General features: G+C 34.0%; 1 protein-coding gene across 2 annotated transcripts in view; it reads left to right on the forward strand.

Moving 5' to 3' along the window:
• The window catches only part of EPHA3 (EPH receptor A3), a 337,528-nt gene extending 333,405 nt beyond the window's left edge, over positions 1–4,123 (forward strand). For both annotated transcript variants that reach the window (XM_037152357.2, XM_037152358.2), the window contains exon 17: positions 3,546–4,123. In XM_037152357.2, coding sequence (XP_037008252.2) covers positions 3,546–3,651 — 106 coding nt within the window. In that variant the 3' untranslated portion in view covers positions 3,652–4,123. The remainder of the gene's footprint in view (positions 1–3,545) is intronic.
• The last annotated feature ends 18,413 nt before the right edge of the window (positions 4,124–22,536 follow it).

Genomic DNA, 22,536 nt, shown 5'->3' on the forward strand with positions numbered 1-22,536 from the left:
TTTGCCTTTGATGTACCGGATAGCTCATTAACCTCTGGTCTCAATCCTGAGTTACTCTTTAGTCCTGAACTTTTCCACTGCCCCTCTGAACAGGGTGGTCAAAGTGATATAAGCATATGAAGAGTGTTACTGAGACTACAGCAGCTGATGTTTAGAACAATTTTGGACATGGCCAGGTGGCGGGTTGAAGATATTTTGGAAGGGCTAGAGACAGTAGAGAATACATAAAACCCAAGTTAAAGCATAGCCTAAAGGAATAATTAATTCTCTGTCCAATATGATTCTTGGAATTAAACATGAAATTGGTATCCACTTGCTTATAATGGATGCCCAGACATGGAATCTGAAACAATTTTATGAAGAATTATTAAGGGGTGTGTTTGCAACATATGAGTACATCTATAACGAAGTGATGAGGGAGCATTGGGCTGAAGAAGACTCAGCCCTTCCTATTGAAGCAAGAGCTCCAGAGCTGGGCTGGCTCTTCAGAGAGTTCTGTTCACTCTTAGCATCTGATTTTTTTCTAGATACTGAAGTAAAGGTGCTCCAGGGAGAGGTGGCACTATATTATATTGTGTACTCTGTCGCAATGCTTAAATTTCTCAAAGAGCTTGGGGAATTAGTATACTGTCTTGGAACATTTCTTTTCTCTGCTAACTATAATTATCATTTCATTATCTGGGCTTGTAAAGAACAGGAAAACACAAATATGAGCAAGTAACAAAACATATGATATATAATTGGAAGAAAAAATATTAGAAGAAATACAAAAAAGAGTAGGATCTATTGATTTGTACACACTTATATCTGCCCAGTTTTCTGGCTCTAGATTCATAAGTTGACTTTGATATAGTTCGGGAACAAGTAGGGAAATGTTTGTTGTTCGTTTAAAAGATAGATAAATGGTATACACAGAACTAAAGTCCTATAGAATACATATCCTCAAAAGCAGGATCAATATAAATAGCCTACATTACTCTAAGCAAAGGTTTCATTCTGCACAATTACATGGAGAGTGACAAAGCTGCTGTCACTTCCCATTGGCCTTCCTGGTGGAGCAGGGCTGCTGAGGAGTACGATCAGAAGGGACTTCAGGCAAAATACGACTTGTTCATATAACATTTATTAGCTTCTTGAATGGCAGCAAGGAGGTGACCTGCAAGTCATCAGAAATTTCATCGCCAACTCGGGTGATAGGAATGCAACCAGTCTTGGTTAGCTTTATGTTTCTTAAATGGTTACCTATTTTTGTGCTTGTATGTATTTATTCGCTTAGAAAGTTACTTCTACAAGGATCATTATTCATTTCTGTGTAGTTAAACTCCCAATGTCTCACTCTTTCCTTTGGGCTCCATATAAAGGAGCCCCTTCTGTGTGTGTTTGTGTGCATACCCTTTCGTGCCTGTTTTCTTGCCATTCTCAGTTTTCCTGGTGCTCCTTGACAAGTGGTAATTCACTCCTCTGTCAGCTTCTGCAGATAAACATATTTCTGACTATTGATTCATTCTTTAGTACATATTGAGCCCCCACAAAGTGATAAATGTTGTTCAGAGTATGGTTCATAAGCAGACTATAGAACCAAAAAGAATGTCTGTTCACATGGAATTCACCTTCTTGAGGGACAAAATAGAGAATAAGGAAAATAAATCAGAAAGAAAGACAATATGCTGAATAGTGATAAATGTTTGGAAGAAAATATAAAGTGGTGGTATGACTACAGAGAGATTTTACAATATTAAATGGAAGGCTCAGATAATAGGTCTCCTGAGATAATAATGTTGGAGTCAAGACCTGAAAAGTGTGAATATAGAACTAATTACTTGATTCAAAAATATTTAATTAATGATTTGCACATGTTTTTGTAACTTTTTTTCTTAACAAAATTTCCTATGTTCTTGTAATTATTCTAATCCCTGACTACTGAGTTTAAACTATTTCAAATTTAACAATTTTTACAGAGATAGCTTCTTACTATTTTCTACTAAAAAATTATACATTAAAAATTGTTCTAGCTATCTACCGCTAAAAACAAACTCATTCAAACCTTAAAGGTTAGCCCTGGCCAGGTAGTTCAATTGGTCACAGTGTCATCATGATATGCCAAGGTTGTAGGTTCAATCCCCAGTCAGGACATGTATAAGAATCAACCAATGAATGAATTAAAAAATGGAAAAACAAATAGATATTTCTCTCCCACTCTCTCCATTTCCTCTTTCTCTAAAAATCAATCAATAAAAATGTTTAAAGTTAAAGGCTAAAACACCAGTTTTGTTGTATATCACAGTGTCATGGGCTATGAGTTTGGGCAACGGTAAGCATGTAACTTTTCCACTGTAGTGTTAGTGTTGACTAAAATATCCATCTAATATGAATATGGTCTAGGGTGGAGGTCTCCAGGTGGTTTCATTCTTGTCCCCCTGGTGCAGATGGCTACAGAGCTGAAACTGCAGACTGAGGGCTTTCACAGGGCATCTCCAAAGTCTCAAGGTACTCAGTCTTCTTATATGGCAGCTTGAGACCCAGAGGGGGTATCTCAAGGGGTAAGTTGAACCTGGTAGTTTCTGAAGATCTGAGTGCAGAACCTGATACAATGTCACTTCCGACATACTCTGTCTATCAAAGCAGTCCCAGAGCTGGTCCAGGTTCAAGGGAATGGAATAATGCCCCACAGAGAGTATTTGACCATCTATATTAGTTTCCCAGAGACTGTCACAACAACTTCCCACAAATTTGTTGGCTTAAAGAAGCAAAATTCATTTTCTCACATTTATAGAGTCCAGAAGTCAGAAATCAAGGTGTTATTGAGGCTCCCAGTCTCTAAGGGTGAATCTTTTCTTACCTCTTCCAGCTTCTGGTATATCCTGGCATTCCTTGGTTGTGGCAACATAACTCCAATCTCTGCTCTCATCTATGCATGGGTCTTGTCTTTTTGTCACTGTGTGTCTTTTTCAGGCTTTAATAAAGACAGTCTCATTTAGAGTCCACCCTAATCTAGTAGGATCTCATCTTGATCCTTCTCTTTTCAAAAAAAAAAAAAAATTTACCTATTCTTAGACAGTGGGGAAAGGAAGGGAGAAGAAAGAGGGGGAAGGAACATCAATGTGTGAGAGACATATCAACTGGTTTCTTCTCTCACACACTCCAACCAGGACCAGCCTACAGCCCAGGCTTGTGTCCCACCAATGAATCAAAACAGCAGTCTTTTGCTTTGTGGGACAATGTCCAACCAGCTGAGCTACACTAGTCAGGGCTTGAACCTTGTCTTAATTAAATGCACAACGATCCTATGGAGTTCTGGGTAGATGGAAATTTTAGGGGATCTCCTCCTATACTTCAACCTCCTATACCATTTTTTGCTCTTCAACAAGGATAAAGGTAAAATAGTTAGGATATTATAAATGTATGATGCAAAAATAAAGCATATAAATAAATAGGTCAAAAACACTGGGTATATAATTGTACAAGTTTTGCTCATTGAAAATCTCATGCTTACATATTATCCAGGAAACCAGATTCTCACCAAACATTTTCTCTTTTTTTTACAGTGACATGAAAAAGGTTGGTGTCACCGTGGTTGGGCCACAGAAGAAGATTATCAGTAGCATTAAAGCTCTGGAAACACAATCAAAGAATAGTCCAGTTCCAGTATAAAGGGTTATTTCTCAAAGGAAGTGGTGGCTGTGGAAGATGTAGCATCACTCTGCAGACAGATGATAATGCTGGAGACACTGGTGGAAGTTCCAAGCCCAATAAGACACTCATATATGAGTACAAATGCCTTAAAATGGAATTGAAAAACTCTTTATTTTCCCATATCACTTAGTGAATTGGTGGGTGGGGGTGTTTTGTTTTGCAATTGATTTTTTATATTAGTTGATGGAATAAATTAAAATTCTTCAGCACGAAATGATGAAGAACTAGCATAGAGCCATTGATCATGTACTGACTATGATAAAAGAGAAACAAGTGAAATAACAAAGTGACATAGTGGCTCTGTTTGCTGATTGCCACAAAAGAAAAGACTTGTGATATTTTTATACACATAAGAAATCTGTAACAGGTATTTTTTTTTCTTTAAAAGCAAGCAAAACAGAGGAATTTATACCTCAAACTATCTGGCCATATTTACTAGCTTTTCATTGTATTATTTTCTTTTATCTGTTTAAAACATATAGAAATAAAGTTTGTAGTTTTTTTAAGTACTACATATTTTAATTGTTAGCTTCATTAAGAATTATCATGTAAAAATGTGTCTTAATTTTGAAGAAAAATACATATTTATTTTCTTTTGAATTGTTTTTATTGTTTTCTATTTATGCCTCAATGATTTAATTTGAATTTGCTAACAACCAAGTGCCAAATACTCCTCAAATTGTTAGCCGTAGGAAACATGGTAAACTAAACCTAGAGAGTGATGGGTTTCTTTCCAGATTTTTGAAACATCCACTTATATGTATCTACATCTATCTGTCTATTATCTATCTATCTAGAAAGAAACCAAGTCCTTATTCTCTTCATTCACTTACCAAATCTCTCACAGTCTGAATTATGTCATGTGTTTTTGTCTCTCCATTTATTATAAATGTATGCTCTTAATTTAGTGTAATATACTGGCTTGTAAGTGATGGATTGTCAATGGATACCTGCCCTCCTCTCGAGTTACAAAACCATTAATTCCATTCATTGGTAAAGAAACTATGTTAGAACTCTGAAATAGAGCTTAACTACACTGGAAATAACTGAAATATTATTTTGATTATTGCATTAATTCGCAATACAGCCTATTGGCTATTGCATGAGTAAAAAAAAATCACTCAATATCTATGCTTAAAATTGATGAGCTATTTTTAGAGAATGATTATAACTAAATGACTCATTTGAATAACTGAGGTTTAGTTACATGAATTACACATTGTGATAATCTATAGCAGGTATTATCTTAAAGAGTCTTCCACTGAAATGCACCTGTTGTAATTTCAGTGTATAAATTAGAGGCATTAAGATTTCTTTGCATTAATTGATCATATAATTTTCAAAAATGTTTTATTTTTGAGGTAAATAAAATGGTTATCTAGCAAAAGTTTCAAAATCTGTAGGCAATGGAGAGATCACTCATTGTGGGATCTTAGACGATCACATAAAGGTCAAATACGAGCATACTCAGTAATATTCATAAAGCTGTACCTGGTGTAGATCTAGCCACTAATATATTGTGAAGCAACATTTTAGCTCTGTATTCTTTCTAATGCTGATATGATTATATTAGGGAAATGGGAAATGCATATGTCATAAGAATAGAATGGCTAAAACAATGCTGCAACCTTTATGCTTTTATGAAAACATGGAATATTTTATAACTTACAGTCAGATCAAATTCACAAGTGCTAATCTGTTGTAAATTTAGTGTAATAAGGCTTAGGTTGCGTTTATTCATGTACAAGATTATTTCATAAAATTGGCAATAATTCTTATAGTAAATTATCTAACTAGAATTCTATATTGGATATGTAAGAGCATGAATTTTTTAAAAGACCTATGTGATTATGAAATTAATTACAAAATTAACCCTGCTGGAAGCAGCTAAAAGCATTTTTTAATGAAATACTTTGAGTTAGATTGAGATCTGAATCTGGTTTCAATCTCATTTTGTCCCAGACTGGCATTTACTTTTGTAGGTACTGTTCTGAGCAGACTCAACAAAATCTGTGCATTTCATGAACTAATTGAAGTTGAGGATTGTTAAATCTACTTCATTTATTTTAGCTGTGATTTCCATTTGAAAGAAGAGGTTATATACACAGTATATTGCCTTTCATTTTTCACTATTTTTCTATTTGACTTCCTATAAATTTACCTTTACATAATTCCTACCCTGTACATATGTAAACATAACAGTGTACGATTCTGAACTGTGGAGTAGAGGTACTAGACGCTCATGGCCATCTCTTTGTACAGGAACTGCATTAACTTTCAATAAACATGAAACCACATCTCCATACAATGGTATGTACCATATTATCTGTTCTGTACCTTAAATTTCATTTACATATATTATTTATTTCTGGAACCTTGCCCAGATTATTCTGTACTAAGTATCAATGAAACCATGTATAAATGTGATATGATTGGCAATATGTATTTACTTTAAACATGTATTTTCAAAACTACTCATTTAGTTTATGTTGTACAATGTAGATGGCCTCTTACTAATGTAAAATAATTTGTAGTGGAAACATTTATATTTTTATAATAAACATAATGAAAATATTTTTACAGATTGGGATATAGAAGTGTTCTTTGATGCTTTTAAGAACCTTATTGGAATCTGTGCTTTTTAAAACAGTGAAATAATGAAATTCATGTAAGTCATAAGAATGTGCTTCTGTTTCTTTTTTCTCCATTAGTGAGAAGCAATCCATGTTATGCAATCCAAATTTCTTTTGTCTAAACCTCTTTATGAGTAAGCTAGAAAAATAATCAGCAAATATTATTTGCATGGTTAAAGGACACAACTGTATTAGACATTTCTTTTTGGATTACAATTGACAAAATCAAATAAATTAACTCAAACTAAAAGTAAATTTTTAGTCCATGTGAATGAAAAGTTTGGAGATAAATTTTCTAGCTAAGAGATCAGGCACAGATGGATCCAGGAATAAGTAAATCTCTTATTCTTTGTTTTTATCACTTGACCTTATTTTCCTTCTAACTAGGTTAATTTGCAAACTATATCTTTTAAAATATCACTATAATTTATATTCTTCTACATTGTAATGTCTGTGAGATACTTATTGTTCTTCAGTTTTTCCAATACAAATTCTGGGTCTTTACTTGGCTCACAAGCCTTTTATGAATTATTTGGGGCAGGTGAATGAATTACTAACATAGGTAAGTCCTTAGTCTCGTGCTTGCATTTGGGTATAGTGGGTGTTTTTATTTGGGATCATTGATCTACACAAGGATTAGAGGTGTCAGAGTGGGCTATGTTGAAAAGAAAGTTAGAATATCATTCATAAAAAAAGAAGAAAGGAATTCTGGACAAGCCAAATAAAACATGTAAAAAATTAAAACAAACAAAAACAATTGCAAAAATCACTCTAATGATACTTTGTATAAAGTAAGTCCCTAGTCATCTGCAGTCTAGCTAAATAAAATCATTGTATGCAAAAACCAAGAAAGGTAACTCACAATATATAAGGCTAAATAACATAAGTGATCAAGATTTCCACAGAGGTAAAAGTAGATAGGGAGAGATCACTAAACAGATGAGATTTGAACTTGCCTGGAAGGAGAAACAACATTTGAAGATGTTGAGTAAAGGAGAGAATAACTTCTGAGCAGATTAGCTAAGTGAAAGGAAATAGACAAATAATATATTTATTCATTTAGCAAATATACATTAAGCATCATGATGAGACAGGTGTTTTGCTATCACCACTTATAAGTTAATTAACTAAATCTTTGCAGCTATCCTGTTAATAGATAGAACCCCTTAAATAGATGATAGAATCAAGTCTTGGAATTCTTCCCAAGGTCACCCAAGTAAATAGAATAACAGTTATTTCAATAATTCCTACTGGAATCTTCTTATTCCATGTTTTTTTCACAATATAATTGCTACTGTAATTCCCTTAAATGCTCTGGGGACAGTGTCAGTGGCAATTTGCCAAAATGATTTGGACTGAAGCTGCGGGTTAAGTAGAACAAATGATATTAGAAATCTATTTTGGTGTTGTAGGCATTAAACTATGCATTTATCCTAGGGCAGCAATTTTCAACCGGTGTGCCACAAGAATTTTTAAAACATTTAATACTTGACTGTTTAGTCAGGGGCACTGACCTCTCTTCCTTTACACTGTCAAATCAAAGAATGGCAACTGCCAACACAACAATACCCACCTAGTTTGAATGAATCGAAGTTATATTTGTTTTTGTCAAGTTGGCAGAAAATATTTTTTGTGTCTGCTGTAGAATTTTTATAATTAGTTTATTTGTGCCATGAGATAGAAAAGGTTGACAATCTCTGCTCCAGGGTGGTAGTAATGGAATGTTAAAATGAATGGATACACAGACACATGAAGAAAGGAAAGCAGAACTTACCAATTTGATATGAGAATTGTTCAAAAGGCAGGAATCAAAGAACACCATAAAATATTGGTTCTGGGCGTCCATGGAAATGATGGCACCATTAATAGGAGTAGCAATAAAAAGAAGTTAATTTAACATATGAACTTGCTAAATTAATGGTTTTGGCCAAACCTTCATAGGTTAATAGGCATTGAAGATGTATGTTAGAAGATAAGAAAAAAAATTCTAAGGTGAGATTCAAAGGCAAAAGGTGTCTCTGACACTATGTAAAGATCTATAGATCTTTATTTGTTTTATATATATCTTTATCTTTGACCACCTTTCTTAAGTTAATGCTAGCAGAAATAATAGTTAAATACAAAGCATCGTCAGTTTAAAATTTTAAAAAAACATAATTTTACACACAAAATAACCCAAAGAAGTTGCCAGGTGGCCTGGTTTGCAGCGATTCAGATCCCATACTCTCTCCATCTTGTGGAGAATATAAGGCCTTAAGATCTTTCTCTCAGCCAGTAAAACCAAAGGGAGGATTGTCTTGCAGATTTTTATGAGCCCTGCTTATGAGTGGCACAGATCACTTCTCTCCTTTTAATGACTAGCAATCAATCATATCACTGCAAAAGAATTTGAGAGAAATAGTATGCCTAAATAGAAGAGGAAAGTTTTTGGAATCTGTCTAGCGACCTCTGCCACAAGTCATTTGTACTTATATATGTAATAGGCAAGAGGCAAATAGGTCTAAAAGTTTACTAAGAAACCATCAGCCTTGGCTGGGTAGCTCAGTTGCTTAGAACATTGCCCTGATATGTTCAGGTTATATAGGTTCAATCCCCAGTCAAGGCACATACAAGAAGCAATCAATAAATGCATAAGTGGGACAGCAAATCAATCTCTCTCTCATTGATAAATAAAAAAAATTAAAAATAAACAATAAACAATTTTTTAACTTTCTGTGTGTGCAGATACACACACATATAAATATACATTCATATATATAATATATTCATGTATATTTATATATATAAACCATCAGTCTTGCTAACTCCACCCATTTCTTATTTCATACAGACAACTATTTTAAATTACATTCTCTCAGTAATTGAATCCAATACTTCTAGTAATAGATACCTGTGTTCACTGTGGGTATGAAGTCTTCAGCTCTCCTTTCAAGAGAGAACTTACGAGAAGAGCAATTAGCTGACAACCTCAAGCTGTTGTGGTTTCAAGTTCTCCAGCATTGTTTACATCAGGACAGGTAGCTCAGTGGGAGCACCAAAGCCTGGCATTTTCTCTCAAGTGACGCAATTCTGTAGTAAGCAGTCTTGGATCCCATGTTCCAATCATCCTGGCTGAGATTTTGCTCAGAGGTCCACTGCAGTCTGAGCTTTCCATCCAATTCTCCCTCTGTTGGTCTCTCCTTATGGTACCTAGGTTTCAGATGTAACTTGCAATCAGAAAGCTTCCTATGCCTTCTCTTATTCCCTGTCCCAATCCTTCCTAAGCATTTCCACCACAAATTTTCCTGCAGGTCTAATTCTTTCTTGCTGTTTATTTCTTGAAGATCCTAAACTGAGATAATAATTTTCAAGTAGATTAACCTAGTAATTAAAATGTCATCCTTTACTCTTCCATCTTGCCCTTAATTTTTTGGACAGACAGCTCGTCCGTCTCATTTTAGATCACCTAAGTCATTATACCATCATCAGAATGCTAACTCATTTTCTAGGTCTACCACCACAACCTCATTATCTATCTATGTTACCAAAGGAGTGTCCTAAATAATGCATCTGCCTCCAATCCCAATATCTCCAATATCGGTCATACTAACATATTAGAGCACATTTAACTTTGTAGTTCCTCTAGCACACACAACTGCTTCTGGGGCCATGTGGGTTACATAAATGAGTGAAGCAAGTGGGGAATGTGGTAACTTGTAAAATCACCTTTCATTCGTCCAAAAAGCAATTCTCAGAGACAAGGCAACATGGATCCAACGTGAATTTGAGACCTTTCATGAGGACTCCTAATTGATCTTCTATAACAAACATCTTATTGAAATTGCCTCTTCCCTGCTTAGGGCTGTGGGAAGCTTAAACAGGAACTGTGTCTTGTAAACCACTCTGCCCCCTTGGCCAACGCAATGCTTGGTATATAAAAGTCATTCAAAAAAGTGAAGTAGAATTAAATGTATTAGAACAATTTTTGATAATATAATCAAGGAGAATGTCCCTGAGTTTTAGGAAAAAGTATAAATTTCCTTGAGGTCAATAAAGCTAGCTAATGTTCTAGTTGTATATCTTGGACCATTAAACATACTGATTTCTGCTAGAACTGGTTCGTTTTCATAGAATTTTGTGGACTCTTTTCATTGGTCTCAATGCTCCCATTTTTCTTAGTGCAGTTAAGTCATTTAAGTAGACCCTTGAACCAGAGCTTAGCTATAAAAATTTAACAAGGTAAATGCCAAAGCTTTTCTGATCGTTTATACTCTCTTACTATGTACAAATAATGTCAACATGCCTACTAAAAACTGGGCTTCTTATGGGGCATCTGGGAGACACATTCTATTGACCCAGGGGATCTAGACACAATTTAGAAAAATAAGTGGAGAGTTAAGTGCACTATAAAATGAAGATTTTGGAGGTTTACAGAAGTCCTCACCCTGAAATTCTCTGGGAAAACTCAGTTAAAAGTTGGTAGAAAATAGTTATAATTAAATTATATTTTCCTGCAAGGTAGACTATCGCCTTTCTTCTCTGAAGAAAGGTAATACTCTACTTAAATTAGAAATTGACAATAGTAATAATAACAACAAATAACAATTTTTAAAATGCTTGATAATTTCCATTACATCTGTGTAAATATGTATGTACATATTATAGTTACCTGTTCCAAATAATAACTAATATAAATTGAGCATTTACTATTTGCCCAGCAATTAATATATACAAGGTAGTGCAAAAGTAGGTTTACAGTTGTTTATATGGAAAATAATGCAATAATTAATGCAATAAATAATAACACAAGAATAAACTCTGTGTTTTGCATACTCACAACAGTAAGCATACATTTGCCAAACCCTGTATTATTTCATTAAATTTTCTCAGAAGTTTTATGAACTTTATAGGCAGAAGCTTAGAGTTAATAATCATACCAGGTCATATTGCTAACACATAGAAGAACTAAAGTTAAGATCAACTTTAGGACATTTTTCTGAATAACTATACTCTATTACCTCTCAGTATAATATTTCTAATGAAAATAACATAAGAAGGGCAATTATAAAATGAATTCTGGATTTAGAATCTTGAGTAGTCTCCATTTTGCCACTTTTTAATGTTCATGATGTCACTTAGTAATGACTCTGCTTCACATTTCTGTAGAATCCTTTGATTCTTACTACTGCAGGAGAGGAAGGAATAGGCAGTTACCCTTGGTTTCATTTCTGTGAACTCCATTTCAAGAGCATGAGATTTGTCTGACATATGGTGAACTCTTCAAGCAAATATGCACCCTTGAACATTCAACAAATAATCTAATTTGGAAACACCAAACACTACAAGGAAAAAGTAGTGCACTTGTGCTGTTTTCTGACAGATTTCCACACCAATGATTTATGGAAGTGTGTTAAGTTGGGATTCTTATCTGCAGCCAAAAAAAATCCCCTAAAATTTTGAAACCTATCGCCTTCAATGATGGAAGCCAAAATCTTGAAATGTTTGCTAAAATCAAGGATGAGAGAACACAAAATGTCATGTAGTATCAAGAACTTGCTGACTTTCATATGGTTCTCATTTATTCTCATACATGGCAAGTCAAAAGTGTTGGGAGGAAGCCAATACAAATTGTTACAGATAACACTATCTGAATTTAACTGCCATAGGTATGCTTCATATAATAAACATATATTTCATATGAGCAACTCAGCAACACAAAAATGGAAAAAGACTCTAGTCAAAATTCATTTGGATACTCTATTTCAAAAAAGTTCAACTTGCCAATATTATTATTTAATCTTGAGCTGGAGATGAATTAATGCTCAATTTGTTTCATGTTTCTGTCTCCAGAGTATGTATTCTGTCCAGAAAAAGTTCAGCTATTGTTAATATAGCAAGAATGGTTTGTGGGACATTGATGTAACCTGGCAGCCAAAGAGAGTAGGCTGGAATGCACATGCATGCATAATGATGACTTCAGTGTACTAATCAGTTGGGGAGGTAAACACCATTGAGTGGGCATGTGTACTGCATGGCCATCGAATTCAAAATGACTGAGCAAGTAGAGGAATGAATCTGAACCAAATTTTTTGTTAAGCTTGAACATTCCATGGCAGAAACCACTCGGGTGATTCAGAAGGCTGCAGCTATGGGCAACTGGTGATTGGCAGCTTCATCATGACAACTCACATGCTCATGCATCACATCTTGTGCAAAGTTTTTTGGCAAAATGTGAAATCACCCAGGTGACTCAGCCCCGCTACAGCCCATAGTTGGTGCCTTGAGACTTCTGGCTTTTCCAAAAACTAAAATCATCTTTGAAAGGAAAGAGATTTTAGATTGTCAATGAGGTTCAAAAAAAACACAGTGGGGCAGTTTATGGAGATTCAGAGCAGATAGAACTGTGTAAAGTTCCAAGATGCCTACTTTGAAGGGGACTAAGGGGTCATTGTCCTACCTACAATGTTTCTTGTATATTGAATTTTCTTCAATAAATGTCTCTATTTTCATTGTTATATGGCTGGAGACCTCTGGAAAGACCCTATATACATAACTATATATATATATATATATATATATATATATATATATATATATATATATATATAGAAATCATGTTACAGTGATATCTTAAGGTAATAAATTTTTCAATGTATGAATGGATAGTATATACTTGTAGAATAGATTAAATTGTTCAAATTTTCATTTTTGAAGAGATTTTATAAATTGAAATATATTATTTATTGAACCCATGTTTAGGCATCACTCAAGCATGGAAGTTTGTAGCTTGACATCTGTGTAAAGATTAGCCTAATAGTGATGGATCATTTATCAAATGCCTACCAGTACTTGGCACACAATAGATAAGTAGACACACAATAAGTATCTCTTGAATTAATTTCAAATATATTGTGGGAGAATAAATGATTAATATTAGCTTTTTCAACTAAGACAACATGGATCTAGTGAATAATATACAATGAGCTCCACTTAGGTTAATGTTTCCCTCAGAGAGATAGTAAGAAAGATATTTTTGTAAAGGCAAGTCTAATCTAACACATGGCCTGACCCATAGGATAAATTCATTACTGTTGAATAAGTATTTTAATGCAGTATCATTCAAGGTAACAAAATAATCCCATTATATATTTTCCTACTGCAAAGAAAAGGAATATATGTATGATATATTATTTACTAATATTCAAAGAATTGAGAATGTAAAAGGCAAAAATAAGGCTGTGAATTTTTGAGAAATGCTTTCCTTCAAAAACATCATGTAGATAAAATAAATCAAGAAATATTAAAGCAAAATGTTTTGGTGTTTCTTTTTTAATGAACATTCCTTACTATGGTTTTATAATGTCACTTAGTGGCTTAAATCCTTAAATTATTTAAAGTCACACATCTCTCATATTTTCTGTGGGTCTGGAATTCAGACACAGCATAGTGTAAAAAGAGCTTGCCTGTACCCCGTGCTTTCTCAGCCTCTGGTGGAAGACTTAAAGACCGGGGGTCAGAATCATCTGAAGACTCATTCATTCACAGGTTTAATTATTACTGTTGGCTGTATCTGGGGATATAGAAAGGTTTTGGGGTGGAACACTCACACATGGCCTGTTTTTGTGATCTCGGCTTCCCAACAGCATGGTGGCTAATTCCAAGTTATAGGCATCCCTGGAGAAAGGGAGGTGAAAGAGCTAACAAGAATTGGAAAGTATCTGGGAATTTACTTTATTTATAAGCCAACAAATTAGCCTGTCACATTTCCATGGATGCTGGGGAAAGACCTCAGTTTTCTTGGTCAGAGACAATAAAGAGTTTGACGCTCACAGCAACAGCAGTAGCCAAATCGTCATCAGTACCAGGCACTGGTTCCCCATACCTCATTTCCACAGAGTGTTGCAAAGACAGCCAGGTGGTGCCTCTACACATCGTGGGTTGTGCTGAAAGAAAGAAAACACAAGTTTAAAGAACATTAGGGTTTTTTTAATATATAATGGACTGAAAGCAACGTATCTCATATTTACCTCAGAGAGAGATATCATTTTCATTATACAGGGAGAACACCGATTAACTCCTTCACCCTCTTCCCTTCATTCATTAAGAATTACTGTAAAAAAATTGAAGCTGCTGTTATCTTTAAGGGATTTAAAATAATTAATTGATGCTTCTGAAGTAAATATTACAATTTTTATAAATATATAAAATATGATGAGATTCGATAGGATTTTAGATTAAAAATATAATTTTAGATAAAGAATTTAGATAAAAATAGATAATTTTTAGATAAATAATTATAGATAAAATATAGATATATTTTTAGAATTGACATCTTTAATATATTAAATATTTTAATTTACGAGCAAGGCACATCTATCTTTTTATTTAAGTTTTCATTGATATCTCTCATCTGTATTTTATAATTTTCATTATAGAGATCCTGTATAGGTTTTTTTTCATTTGTACCTGACTAATTTTTCCTTTGTTATTTATTGTATTTTTACTGTATTTTCCCATTACCATTTATCTCCGTTGTATCTCCTTCACCTCCACCCACACCCTTTCCCTCTTCCCCACCGCAGTCACCACACTGTTGCCCAGGTCCTGAAGTTCTTCCTCCTTCTTTTTTGTTCAATCCCTTCACCCCTCTCAACTGCCTCCCCTCAAGCTGTCGGCCTTCTCTTTAGTCTGTCCTTGTTTTGCTTGTTAGTTCAGTTTATTCATTAGATTCCACACACCAGTGAAGTCATATGGTAATTGTCTTTTTCTGACTGCCTTATTTCACTTAGCATAATGTTCTCCAGGTCCATCTATGTTGTAGCAAAGGGTAAGATTTTCTTCTTTTTTACAGCTGAGTAGTATTCATTGTGTAAATGCACCACCCCTTTTTTATCTACTCATCTACTGAAGAACACTTGGGCTGCTTCCAAATCTTGGCTATTGTATCGCAAATAATGCTGCAATGAACATAGGGCTGCATATATTTTTAATTAGTGTTTCAGTTTTATTCAGATAAATTCCCAGAAGTGGGATTGCAGATTCATAAGGCATTTTTTATTTTTTCGGGTAACCCCATACTGCTTTCCACCATGGCTGCCCCAATCTGTGCACAGACTGGGTTTCCGTGTCCTCACCAACACTTGTTTGCTGACTTACTGATGATTGCCATTCTGACATGTGTGAGATGATATCTCATTGTGGTTTTAATTTTCATTTCTCTGATGATTAGTGATGTTGAGCAATTTTTACATGTCCATTGGCCATCTGTATGTCCTCTTTGAAGAAATATTTTTTCAAGTCATTTGCCCATTCTTTAAGGAATTGTTTTTATAGTGTTCAGTGTTAAAGGTCTTTATAAATTTTGAATATTAACCCCACATCAAATGTATTGGTAAATACATTCTCCTATTCAGTGGATGGTCTTTTCATTTTTTTATGGTTTACTTTGCTGTGCAATTTTTTTTGATATAGTCACCATAGTTTATTCTTTCTTTTTTTTTCCCTTCCCCTAGGACAAGGGTCCCCAACCTTTGGGCCATGGACTGGTATTGATCGGGTCTGTTAGGAACCCGGCACTACAGCAGGGGGTGAGCTTGATTGTAATGCACTTGAATCATTCCAAAACCATCCTCCCCACCCAGTCCATGGAAAAATTGTTTTGGTTCCTGGTGTCAAAAAATCAAGGACTGAAGCCCTAGGAGATATATGTATATTAGAAAAAAACTGTTGCTATGAGGAATGTCCAAGATTTTACTGCACATGTTTTCTTCTAGGATTTTTATAGTTTGAGTCTAACATATGTTTTGATCCATTTTGAGTTTATTCCTGTGTGTGTCATAAGAAAGTGGTCTAGTTTTATTTTTTGCACATATTTGTCCAATTTTCCCAACACCATTTACTAAATAAAGTATCTTTAGCCCACTATATGTTTTTGTCTCCTTTGTCAACTGTAGTTGCTTGTAAAGGTGTGGGTTTATTTCTGGGCTCTCTATTCTGTTCCATTGATCTAAGTGTCTGTTTTTATGCCAGTACAATGCTGTTTTGATTACTGTGGCCTTATAGTATGGTTTGATATTAGGTAGCATGTTCACTCTAGCTCTCCTTTCTCAAGATTATGGTTGTTACTAGGGGTCTTTTGTGGTACCAGATAAGTTTTTGGAATGTTTGTTCTAGTTATGTGAAATACACCATTGGTAACTGCATAGAAACTGCATTGAATCTGTAGATTGCATTGGGTAGTATGAACTTTTCAAGAATGTTAATTTTTCTTAGCCATGAGCACAGTATATGCTTCCACTTATTTGTATCTTCTGTGATTTCTTTCTTTGATGTCTTATAATTTTCCTAATACAGTTTTTTACATTATTGGTTAAACTTATTCCTAGGTATTTTATTCTTTGTGAAGCAGTTGTGAGTGGAATTGCTTTCTTAAATTCCATTTCTTATAATTCATTATTGGCATATAAAATAGTACTGATTTCTGGATATTAAATTTTTATCTTGTTACTTTACTGAATTCACTTATCAGTTCTAGTAGTATCTTTTGATGGAAATTTTAGGATCTGTATATATAGTAACATAGTAACATGTAATGTGTGAAAAATGATATTTTAACTTCTTCCTTTACAGTTTGGATGCCTTTTAGTCTTTCTGCTTGACTGATTGCTGTGGCTAGAATTTCCAGGACTATGCTGAATAAGAGTACTGAAAGTAGAAATTCCTGGTTATTCTACATATTAAGAGGAACACTGGTAGTTTTCAAGGAAATTTGTAGTTTCCTTGAAACCAATTAAATTTTGCTTTTGATTTTATATTCCACTAACTTGTTGAACTCATTAGTCCTAAATTTTTCCCTTTCATAGATCCTATGAAAATTTTCTATGTAGATAATCACGTCATCTAAAACTTGTGACATATTTCTATCTTCCTCTCCTATTTGCATGTTTTTATTTTTTTTATTTTATCTATTGATCTGGCTACACTATAGAGTAGTATGTTGAATAAGAGTGGTGAACAGGTGTTCTTGCCTTGTTTCCACTCTTAGGAAGAAAACATTTGATCTTTTACTATTAAATATGAGGTTAGCTATAAGTTCTTATTACATTATTTTTATTAAGTTGAAAAACTTCTCCTCTACTCTCAGCTTTCTGAATTTTTTTCATGAATGGCCATTAAACCTTTTCAGTTTTTTTTACGTCTTAATTAGTATAATCATACAACTTTCTTCCTTAGCCAATAGGTACATGGCTTATTCTGATTGGTTTGAGAACACTGAACCATACCTCCATGCCTGAAACAAATCTCCCTTGTTCATAATGTAAAAATACTTAATACATTACTGAATTAAATTTACTAATTTTGTTGAGAATTTTGCATTAAAATTAGTGGAGACATGTAGATGTAGTTTTCTTTCTTTTACTTCTTTACTTTTTCCTTACTTTTTTGGGGGGGCTTTGGATATGAAGTTTCATAAATTAAGTGAAGATCATTCTGTCTTTATTATTTTCTAGAAGAAATTAAATAAAATTGTGCTAATTCTTTTTAAATTCTTTATAGAATTCTCCAGTGAAACTATCTAGAACTCGGGATTTGTTTCTAAGGAAATTTTACATTATAAATTCAATTTATTTTATGGCTGCATGACTATTCAGTTTATTTCTTCTTTATTCAGTTTTGGTAATTTGTAGTCTTGAGAAATTTATTTATTTTAATAGGTTTTCAAATTTATGGATATAAAGTCATTTGTAGACTTACCTCGTGTAGCTTAGTGGACTGAGCTTTGGTCTATGAACCAGTAGGTCACCGGTCTGATTCCCAATCCAGGCACATTTTTAGGTTGAGGGTTGGGTTGCCAGGAAGGGGGTGCATAAGAAGCAACCACACATTGATGTTTCTCTCCCTTCCTATCTCTTTAAAAATAAATGTTAAAATATTTCTTAAAAAATAAATAAGCAAATAGTCATTTGTAGTATTCCCTTTCTGTCTTTTTGATGACTATGGGGTCTGAAATAATATCATTTTTTTTCATTACTAACATTTATAACTTACATCTTTACTGTTTTCTATTTTAATTTACGAGAAGTTTTGCATGTTTATTGACTTTTTGGAAGAATCCTCTTTCATTTTATTGAGTTTCTCTTTTGTTTTCCTCTTTTCATTTTCATTAGTTATTTGCTCTCATGTTTATTATTATTTTCCTGCTGGTTCTAGTATATTTCTCTTCTATTTTCTTGAGGTAAGATCTTATTATTTTTTTAAGATTTGATTTATTTGTTTTTAGACAGAGGGGAAGGAAGGGAGAAAGAGAGGAAGAGAAACAGCAATGTGTGGTTGCCTCTCATGCGCCCCCTGTGGAGGCCCTGGCCCACATCCCAGGCATATTCCCTGACTGGGAATTTGACAAGTGACCCTTTGATTGGCAGGCCAATGCTCAATCCACTGAGCCACACCAGTCAGGGTAGATCTTAGATTATTAATTTAGTCTTTCCTCTCTTTTAAAAATGCACATTGTATTTTAAATTTTTATGTTATTGCTATTTTAGGTATATCTCAATATTGATATATTTTATATTTATTTTTATTTTAATTCAATTCTATATATATTTTTTATGTTTTGAGACTTATTCTTTTATCTATGAATTATTTAAAAGTGTATTTTTTAACTTTCAAATGTTTACATATTTATCTGCTATCTTTCTGGCACTTATCTCTACTTTGATTCTCTATAATTAAACAACCTATGCTATGTAATGTCTATTTTTTTAATCTGTTGAGGTTTGTTTTATGACTCAAGGTATGGCTTATCTTGGTGAATGGTCCATGAGGACTTGGAAGAGTATGCACATTATGCTGTGATTGGGTGAAATATTGATATCAATGTCTACTTCATCTTCTGGGTTGATAATTTTCAGTTACTATATGTTGTTGCTCACTTTCTGTCTATCACATCTATACAGTGCCAAGACTAGGGCTTGAAGTCCTTAATTATAATTGTGAATTTGCCCATTTTTCTTCCAACTCTATCTAATTTTGCTCTAAGTTTTGAGAAGCTCTTCTGTTTGGTGCACACACATTCAGTATCACTATCTTCTTGGTACATCCATTATTTCATTGTTACATAATCCCTTTACTTGTCTTTACTAATTTTCTTTGCCCCAAAGTTTACTTAGTCTGATATAAATATAGATATTCCTGCTTTTTAAAATTGTTTTATGTATTATATTTTCTTCCATCATTTCATTATTAATATGTTTTCATCATTAGATTTGAAATGAGTTTCTTATAGAGTATAAAGGCCAGTGGGCCGAATCTAGCCTTCCACCTTGTTTATCCGGCCCAGCACCTTATTTCTACCTGGCGGCAGTGCCAAGCTCCTTGCACCTAGTTAAGGAGTAGTTACGTTTACACAGTCCTAAAATTACATTCTGCCCTTTGAAGCCAACTGCAGGGCTGATGTGGCCCCTGATGAAAATGAGTTTGACACCCCTACATAGGGTCTTGATTTTGCCTCCAGTCTTCCAATTTTTGCCTTTAATTTGTGTATTTGATACTTTATTTGTAAAGTAATTACTTAGTATCTTAAGTTTGTTAGTTTACTATTTATTTTCATTTTTCCTCTATTTTTCATTTTGCTCTTTCTCTTTTTTGCCTTTCTGTAAGAAACTCAAACTTTTCTTCTAAATTATTTTGACTGTTTTGAATTATTTTTATTGTTTTCGAATATAACACTATATAAATTTTTGGTGGTTTCTCAAAGTCTTAGAATATACATGTGTAACTGAGAACATGCTTATGAATTTTGATAATGTTTAGGTAAACAAAAGAGTCTCTTTTTTAACTGCTAAATGGGAATTGGTATAGATATTTTCTTTAATTATTTCTGCTCTAACAATTTGCAATGTGTGATGAATATTCAGGTTTATTCATGTATTTTCATTAGAAAATGATAGTGCTCCATAGAAAAGTAACATTCTAGCCTTACTATATATATTGATTTTTAAGTGAGAAAGAATGCATGTACATATGTGTATATGTATATCAGTTGAAACATGTTCTGAACTTGTCATATTTTTCTATAGGAATTAAGATTAAATAAACATTTACTACCCATGCTACTGCTTAGAGGTTTTTGAACTGGCCTGCCCAGAGTTTAAGGATTGAATAGAAAACATTTCCAAATCTTCTTTTAATAAATCTGGATTATATGGCATGTAAAAGGTTTCTGTTTTTTTACTTTCCTTTTCCAAAACAAAAGGATATTCACTTTATTTCTGTAATTTTTATACTTTTACATAATAAAAGCAACAATGTCTTTAAAACTTTTAAAAACCACTGTTGCACTATAAGCTCACATGTGTGATTTATTTGTTTGTAGATCGCTGAAACACCTGAGACAATGAAACGAAAGAATCAAGTTAACTGAGTACTTAACATAATTAAAGTAAGCCAAAAAAATCAATGCAGCTACACTGTTTATAAAATATTAATCTTGTTTTTCTTGCTTGGGGAAACTTACTCTCTGTCAGGCATGGTTTTAAGGAGGCTTGGATGTGTTACTGAAATAGAGAGCTAAAGATGGATGTTGAAGTTAACGCTAAAGCCTTTAAAAATTTTAGTCTTTTGACTACTGCAAGAATTCATATATTAAGATAATTTGCTCTTCCCACAATTCATGCATCATTTAATAAATTCAAATTTGTTGAGTGAAGTGTAATTTTCTTAGTTCCTACATTCTGAAACAGTCTGAAGTACATCTTTAGGCATTACATTGTATACATGTGGGGGATTTTTTAAAATTATTTTTCAAGTACAGTTTTCTGTCTTTTACTCCCATCCCAGCCTACGCCCCTGTGCTCCGCACCTCCCTCCCATTTCCACCCCCTTTAGCTGTTGTCCGTGTGTCCTTTATACTTGTTCCTCTAAATCCCTCCTCTTTCCCCCCTGAAATGCCCTCCCCTCTCCCCGCTGGTCACTGTCCCCCTGTTCTCTATTTCAGTGTCTTTGTTTTTATTTTGCTTGCTTGTTTGTTTTGTTGTTTAGCTTCCTGTTAAAGGTGAGATCATATGGTATTTATCTTTCAACACTTGGGTTATTTCACTCAGCATAATGCTTTCCAGTTTCATCCATGTTGTTGCAAAGGGTAGTAGCTCCTTCTTTCTCTCTGCTGCATAGAATTCCATTGTGTATATGTACCATATTTTTGATCCATTCATTTACTGACAGGCACCTAGGTTGCTTCCAGCTCTTGGCTATTGTAAATTGTGCTGCTATGAACATTGGGGTACATAGGTTTTTTTGGATTGGTGTTTTAGGGTTCTTAGGATATAATCCTAGCAGTGGAATTGCTGGGTCAAAAGGCAGGTCCATTTTTAGTTTTATGAGAAAATTCCATACTATTTTCCATAATGGTTGTACAAGTCTGCAATCCCACCAACAGTGAACTAGGGTCCCCTTTCCCCCACAACCTCTCCAACATTTGTTGTTTGTTGCTTTGTTTATGATGGCCATTCTAACCGGTGTAAAGTGGTATCTCGTTGTTTTAATTTGAATCTCTCTGATGGCTAGCAATCTTGAGCATCTTTTCATGTGTCTCTGGATCCTCTGTATGTCCTCGGTGGAGAAGTGTCTGTTCAAGTCCTTTTCCCATTTTTTAATTGGGTTGGGTGTCTTAGAGTGGAGTCGTGTAAGTTCTTTGCATATTTTGGAGATTAAACTGTTGTCTGAGGTATCATTGGCAAATATGTTTGCCCACACAGTTGGTTGTCTTGCTAATTTAATACTGTTTTCTTTAGCCACGCAGAAACTTTTTATTTTGATGAGATCCCATTTGTTTATTCTTTCCTTTATATTCCTTGCTCTAGGGGACATATCAGTAAGAATATTGCTGCGTGAAATATCTGAGATTTTCCTGCCAATGTTCTCCTCTAGGACTTTAATGGTGTCACGGCTTATATTTAAGTCTTTTATACACCTTGAATTTATTTTTGGTGTATGGTGTAAGTCGGTGCTCAAGTTTTTATTTTTTTTGCACATAGCTGTCCAGTTCTCCCAACACCATTTGTTGAAGAGTCCATCTTTAATTCATTTTATGTTACTGCCCCCTTTGTCAAATGTTAGTTGACTGTAGAGAGTTGGGTTGATTTCTGGGCTCTCTGTTCTGTTCTATTGGTCTATGTGCCTGTTTTTATGCCAGTACCAGGCTATTTTGATTACAGTGGCCTTGTAATACAGT

The sequence above is a fragment of the Artibeus jamaicensis genome, unplaced genomic scaffold (genome assembly GCF_021234435.1).
Source record: "Artibeus jamaicensis isolate MK-2021 breed Jamaican fruit bat unplaced genomic scaffold, CSHL_Jam_final contig_3113, whole genome shotgun sequence".
In the NCBI taxonomy this organism is placed as follows: domain Eukaryota; kingdom Metazoa; phylum Chordata; class Mammalia; order Chiroptera; family Phyllostomidae; genus Artibeus; species Artibeus jamaicensis.